The following is a 7,257-nucleotide window of genomic DNA, read 5'->3' on the forward strand; positions in this document are numbered from 1 at the left end:
GACCAGCCCATTAATGGGAGTAGCGCCAAGGCGACGAGGAGATGGGGTGAAGGTCGAGACGGCCCGACCGCAGACAGGCCGACCCCGGAGAAGCCGGCCACTGCCGCGGGCAGATCCATCGAGCCACCGTGAAGCCGCCACGACACCGGTAGGCCACCACCGAGACCTACCCATGCCACCGCTGTTATTTGCCTTCCGTTTTTAGTGCAGGCGAGAGAAGTAACAAGGAAAAAATTGTTTTTTTACTACCGCTGCGTGAGGGACAGGATCGATGGACCGGTAGGAATGTTGATGGATGAGTGGTCTTACGTACGAATGAAACGATGTACGTACTCCTCCATTAAGAATAGTGATACGTACTCCTCAATTAAGGGGTTGTTTGGATAATAAGAGTTAGTTGCAAGATTATAGGAAACGAGTTTTGAGAGAAATTTTAGGAAAACCAGTTGTCGCTAGTATTTCTGTTATAGTAGGTTTATATAATTTTTTGTTTGGATGAGAAAAACGGGAAAACGATATTAAGCATTTCTTTGTTTGGGTCAGTTCCCTCTCATGGTCACGGACCCCTTGCTTCTGGCAACCCGCTTCGAGCTCCTCGCTGGTGAGAACGTTGGTCTCGAGCCCAAGCACATCAGCACATGCCATAGTGTCGGGAGCCTCAAAGTAGGCTGGCATGATGCGTACGCGGAAGCAGTAACAACAACAACACGAGTGCATGGGCCAAGGGCACGCCACTACGAGGCAGACGCGGTGCCAGCCACAGCCAAGCTGGGCACACGGACATGCCGGCCGACGACGCCGCAGCCAGGCTGAGCGTTCTCAACTTCCGGCGAAGCCAACCACAGCCAAGCTGAGCACACGGACATGCCGGCCGACGACGCCGCAACCAGGCTGAGTATTCTCACCTTCCGGCGAAGCCAACCACAGCCAAGCAGAGCACACGGACATGCCAGCCGACGCCGCCGCAGCCAGGCTGCGCGTTCTCACCTTCCGGCGAGGCCAACCACAACGCCGTCTCGTTCGTAACACGGCGGACCATCGCCGGCGATCGCCGTGGCCGTCGACATTGAGGACATGCATGCATAGAAGTAGATTGGAGACGATAAGAACGATACCCATAATGCCATAGTCGAATCTGCAGAGGTCGCTAGATCCGAACAGGCCGTGCGATGGCGGGGTATATACAGAACTCGTTTTTAGAAAAACGTCGATTAGTCATTTTTCCAAAAGCTGCCTTTTTGGGCTTTTATAAAACCCAGTTTTGCATATACGCAAATTAGTTTACCCAAACGAGTTTTTAGGTGGTTATACCAGAAATCGCGGTTAACAAGATCTGGTTTTCTACAAACGCTTTATCCAAACAACCCCTAAGAGTAGAGATTAAAAATAGAGATAATCACTACTCCTGCAAGATATGCTTCATCAATCCCACCCGTAGCCGCCGCTGCCGCTCAGCACTCACTAATCGACACCACTTTTCTTAAACCCCCCTCCCTTTCCGCGTCTTCACCATTTCCGCCCATCTCACATCCGCGATCACATCGCCAAACTGAAACAACTAAGAGAGGAAATCTTTTCGAAACCCAAACCCTAGGTGCTCGCGGGGAACGCCATGAAGATCCCGTTTGTGACCAAGTGGTCGCACCGATCCAGCGAGCCCGCGGGGCCGTCGAATTCGGCTGCAGCGCAGCAGCAGCAGCAGGCGCCATCGTCTCCATCGGCGCCGTCTGCTCCTCCTCCCGTGGCGTCGACAGAGGCGGCAGGGGATGAGTTCATTTTGCAGGAGGAAGAGTACCAGATGCAGCTGGCGTTGGCGCTATCAGCGTCGGCGTCGGGCGCCGAGGGCGCTGGGGATCCCGATGGGGAGCAGATCAGAAAGGCGAAGCTGATGAGCCTCGGTAAGGGCGACCCGGTCACCAACACCGATCGTGGTGGGGGAGACACCCCGGAGTCGCTCTCCCGCCGTTACAGGGTGAGTATCCAAATCCTGTTAATTCCTTCAGTAGAGTCGCTGGTGACTACAATCATTTTTGTATTAGAATATATTATCTCCTGGACGCATTAACACCAAACAAGGCCAATTTATCCCTTTCTAGGGAACCAAGGCTTAACAGTATGTGAGATAAGCACTTAGAAGGTAGGGTTCAGCTAATTGGATATCTTATTGCAGTTGTAACACTTCCATCGATAAATTCCAACATGTCAAGCAGAAAATTCAAAATTGAGTAAATATGAATTCATCTTTGAAAAATGAACATAGAAATAAAGATTGCAGCATTGCTTGGTTGACCGCACGCATTCATTTGAGCAGACACTTGTAGTTGCACGATGATTACATGAATGAACGAATGTGGAGAGACAAACACAACATGCTCACAGTGACATAAACATGCACATGAGGCAAAATAGCAGGCACGACAATGTGTCCATGCTTCCTTGAGAAAACTGCTTGTGTTGTTTTGTGTCCTTCAACCACACAGTGTTTATGTGTTGAACTCTCTTCCTTGCCATGCTTTTGACTTATAAACTGGACCTGGACTCATTTGTTACTGACCTTTTCGTAAATCCTTTGGTCTTCATTCATGTTCTATCGTCCATTTTGAGCATAATATGCCAAAGTGATACTATCATTTAGAAATGGCTCACCTTCTCGGGGAAGTTTTGCAAACCACTAGGCAATATTTTGTGCTATCTTACAGGCATGATCTTCATTGCCAACTACCTGTTCATAGTCACAGGACACTTGATGAGCGGGTGTTGTTCACCTCTGATTTCTGTATATTTTGGTGCTAGCTTTGTTGATCTGTCCATTCTAATTATAATTTCTATTTTGTTTAGGACTATAACTTTCTTGATTACAATGAGAAAGTAATTGATGGATTCTACGACATATTTGGCCTCTCTGCGGAATCATCTGGGCAGGGCAAAATACCTTCACTGGCAGAGCTTCAGATGAGCACTGGGGATCTTGGATATGAAGTAATTGTGGTCGACTATAAATTTGATAATGCTCTGCAGGAGATGAAGGAAGTAGCAGAATGCTGCCTGTTGGGCTGTCCTGACATTACAGTATTGGTGCGACGAATAGCTGAAGTTGTTGCAGATCACATGGGTGGTCCAGTGATCGATGCAAATGAAATGATCACTAGGTGGTTGAGCAAAAGCATTGAGCAGAGGACATCACACCAGACAAGCCTTCTGCATATTGGCAGTATAGAGATAGGCTTGTCTCGCCATCGCGCCTTACTTTTCAAGGTCATCTCTCTCTCTCTCTCTCTCTCTCTCTCTCTGAGTGAAAATGTTCCTTCTCCCAAAGTTACGGAAGACGTGTGGAGTGGCCATGACCAATTCTTCACTTGCTTCCTGGCTACTAACAGATGAAAATTCAACAAAAATGCTTATGTTTTATCTTTTATGTAATAAACAAATTAAACCAGAAATTTAGCACTGTATGTTTATATCCATAAGCAATTTAGTAAGGATTGGTCATTATGCTGCAAATTGTCGTATCTATGAACAGTTTATTTCCGCCACCTTCTGTGATGTTATTCCTTTGAGGCATCTTACAGATTAGACTGTGATACTGTCCCATGAATGATTACAGTGTCTTTATTTAGAGTGAAGTGCACCATAGGCGCCTAAACTTGCAAGGGTATCACTTGGATTTTGAAAATTTACATACATTTATGTCCCTAAACAAGTCGGTCATCAAAGGTCCCACTCCTATTTGCTTGGATGGACTTCATGCACTAGCCAACGCAACCAAAGTCTGAACTAATGGAAATGGTAGGCAATCCACATATACACTTCAACAAAGATAATGCCTGAGCTTAATCTTTATTGGTATTACTTAGCAAGCATATGCTGATATTTTAGCTTCGTCAGTGTGCCATTGCCATGCCATAAGTTATGACACACTTACAGTTTTAGGGATCTAGATATGCAACCCGCAAGCTCGTAAGTGATACATTAGTGCTTGCACAGTGACGAATGGTGCATTTTATCTTTTATTTTCTTTGGTAAATAAGTTAGGAATCATATTGTTGATTTTAAGCAGAATTATGAAGTGACATTGTTCACTTAGATTTTTATAAATGATTTGAACATTAGATAACCAAACCTGGTGAAGTAATGTAGGAATTTGTTTGCACAAGTGTTAACTCTCTTCCACATGGCTTGACAACTAGCGCATGATCATGGAGCATATTTGCTCATGTCTTACATTTATGTGTTATTGCAGATTCTTGCTGATATTGTTGGTATCCCTTGTAAGCTGGTTAAAGGGAGTCATTACACTGGTGTTGAGGATGATGCTATTAACATAATAAAGATGGATGACAAAAGGTATTTACATATTTAATCATCAATTGTTAGTGGTTTTATCATTTGTGCCACCAGTTGTGTGCCAGTGCCACCACTCAGTTTTGCCACTAGAAGTTTCAGCTGCTAAAAAATGCCATTATTCCGTTAGATGCGTGCTAACAAATGCCATCCTGAACTGTTACAGTCCGGCCCAAGGCTGTTGACCATGAAAATTGGCGAAAACTACTTGTCAGCCGCGCTGTCTCTCAATCTTACTATGTCGTGTGGGTCCTACTATCAGCCAACAGACAAAAACATTAGTTGGAAAGTAATAGAAGAAAAAAATAGACGACGCACGTCGAACCTAAAAGACCTCAGGTGTGCCTCATACAGAGGAACAAACCACTCAAACTGAAGCCAAGTTTTGTTTAGTCTAGGTAAGACTATCAGGTGACAATAATCATGCTATGCACGAGAATAGGCATCGGAACTCACTACAACATTGTAGGGAGAAAGCATAGGATGTGTCGGAATGTTCGAGGTTTTGCTTGCCTGTTGGACCAGTAGCCTGGTACATGGTCAGTCCTTTCTCGTAGCTCACGTCATCTTCGGATCCTATCCGAGAAAAATCATAAACACTGAATCAGTGTTTTTGGTTGCTCATTGGCTTTAGAAGCGGTGTTTTTTTGGTTACCCTAGCAATCTGTCACCCTGGCCACATATGCGGTGGTTCTGAGCAATTTACTCTTGGTGGTTTGAAGCTCGGGGTCGATTGTACTTGTTTTTTTTCGAAGAAGAGGATAACCCCCAGCCTCTTCATCAGCACGATGCATGCAGCCATATATTATTAATAGTGCAAAATCCAGCAGCCGAACGCCGACCTGGAAATAAAGCGGAAAACAAATCTTGAGGCCGTATACCTTGCGACAGTAACTCCCCCAGATAGCCACTAACCCTGTGAAGACACAACATAAACAAAAAATACACAACTCCTAGGCTACGCCTTCAAGAAGGAATCGCTGCACATGCGCCGATGATGGCCAGTCCACCACAAGGTTGAACTCTGGATTCTCATCCCCAAAGCCAAGCTTCAATCCACCACCTTCAGCAAGGACACAGCATAGGAGCGCGACGACATAGCCTGATCAGAGATCTTGCGTTTCCACCAGAGTGCATAAACTCGTCGTTGAAGCTGTCTGTACCATCCGTCCATATCCGTCTACCGACGCCTTGATAACGGATACCTTTGGAGGAGACAACGGAAGACAAAGACGTCCCATACTGCCTGCTTCCCGCTATTGTCGCACCACCTTCGATCCAACAACAATAGGCTAAACATGACACCTCCGCCAAAGCCATCGTGCATCACCTGCAGGAAGTAGGCATGACTTGACGTCAACATAGAAGACGTCGTGCGTAGCATTGCCGGTAGCGCATCCACCGGTGGCTTCATCTGCCGACGGCAGGCACCGCCGGACAACTCCGGAAGAGGCACGCGTGTCATCTGCCGAGCCGCATCGAACCCGATCTGTTGATGGAAGGGACGTCGAATACTGCCACCAGCCTCAGAAGGCCGTCACTACCTCGAGATCCGGACTCCGAGTCGCCCACACGACCCTGTAGTCCGCCGCCGTTGATGAAGAGGGGCCGCCGCCCTGATTCCGGGCACTACAGGGAGTACCCACCGTCGCGCCAACCGCTGTCGTCGCCTATACAAGGGCAACCGCCGTCGCGATCCCGCATCAAGCACCGTCGACGCTAGAGGAAACTCCGGCCGCCATACACGTCCTGCGACGAGCCTGGACACGGGATCCCAAGATCCGCCGCCACCGGCGCCGCCACAAGGACTCACCACCTGGCCCGTCATCCCCGACGGAGGGGACTCGGCCACCACCATGGCCGGATCCAGGCCAGCCGTCGCCATTGCCACGCCAAGACCGGATCCGGGCTGGACGCCGCCACTGCTACCGGCCACGCCCAGCCCCACCTCCATCCTCTAGCCATGCCCAGCCGAACGCCACGCCATGCCCAGCCAATCTCCACCCGCGCCGCCAAGCGTCGCCGCCGGTTGCCGCCACGCGGCCGTGCCTTGGATCAGCATGACGCTATCGCTGAAGCTGTCGTCCCGCGCCACGCGACATTGAGCGAGGAGAAGGGAGATCCCCGACGCCGCCTACGCCGACCAGATTGGCGGCGCGCACCGGCTGCGGCGATGGAGGGAGCTGGAGGAGGACTAGCCCCGACGGCAAGTAGGGTTCGCCCCCTCGGTCGCTCGCGGGAGCGACGGGAAGCGGTACATGAGGGGCTCGAGGGGGTACTTGTGGATGTCCGGGTCTTTGAGTAAGGCGGCTACGATGGCAGGGTTTCGGATCTGGGAAGAACGTGGCGATCCAGCGATGGTGATTGGTGAAGCGGGCAGTGGCAGCCGGGCCCACGTCATACGTTGTGGCAGCAGAGGTGTTGCTTGCTGGAAGAGGGCGGCAGGGGCGTGAAGCTACTGTTGCAGACGAAGGGAAGGTCCGGCTTGTCGAGTTGTGGAGGTGGTAGTGCATGGGACAGTGGGAGACGACAAGGCTCAGTCGAGGAGGGCCGGTGCTGTTGGAGGTGGAGGATCCATGGCCGGTGTTGGTTGGAGGACACATAGGGAGGGTCGGTGCCGGTGGCTGGACGGCAAAGCTAGGGCATGGTGCTTGGCCTGTCGAGAAAGGAGAGAGGAGCGAGGCAGGGCACGATGACCAGTGGCGGATGGGGAGCCGAGTGGCGGAGGCAAGGGCGCGGTGCTATCGGCTTGGGTAAGCAGAGAAGAACGAGGAAAGGAGCGAGAGGGAATAGAGGCAAAGGCGCCGGGGAAGTGCGGGATGGGCCGGCCTACTGTGCGTCCGTGAGCTAAACTGTGCCTAGGCGTCGGACAACTAAAAAGCGCCCAAATGGGCCGGCTGTGAACAGTGACAAGAA

The 7,257-nt window shown here is 50.0% G+C and overlaps 1 protein-coding gene across 2 annotated transcripts in view; it reads left to right on the forward strand.

The window, feature by feature from the left end:
- The first annotated feature begins 1,462 nt into the window (after positions 1-1,462).
- Positions 1,463-7,257, forward strand: part of LOC119331510 (serine/threonine-protein kinase EDR1-like) — an 18,446-nt gene continuing 12,651 nt past the window's right edge. The window contains exons 1-3 of one of the 2 annotated variants that reach the window (XM_037604683.1): positions 1,463-1,972; positions 2,839-3,255; positions 4,241-4,344. In XM_037604683.1, coding sequence (XP_037460580.1) covers positions 1,613-1,972; positions 2,839-3,255; positions 4,241-4,344 — 881 coding nt within the window. In that variant the 5' untranslated portion in view covers positions 1,463-1,612. The remainder of the gene's footprint in view (positions 1,973-2,838; positions 3,256-4,240; positions 4,345-7,257) is intronic. The other variant, XM_037604676.1, reaches the window with a different exon arrangement.

Source organism: Triticum dicoccoides, chromosome 1B (genome assembly GCF_002162155.2).
Source record: "Triticum dicoccoides isolate Atlit2015 ecotype Zavitan chromosome 1B, WEW_v2.0, whole genome shotgun sequence".
Lineage (NCBI taxonomy): Eukaryota > Viridiplantae > Streptophyta > Magnoliopsida > Poales > Poaceae > Triticum > Triticum dicoccoides.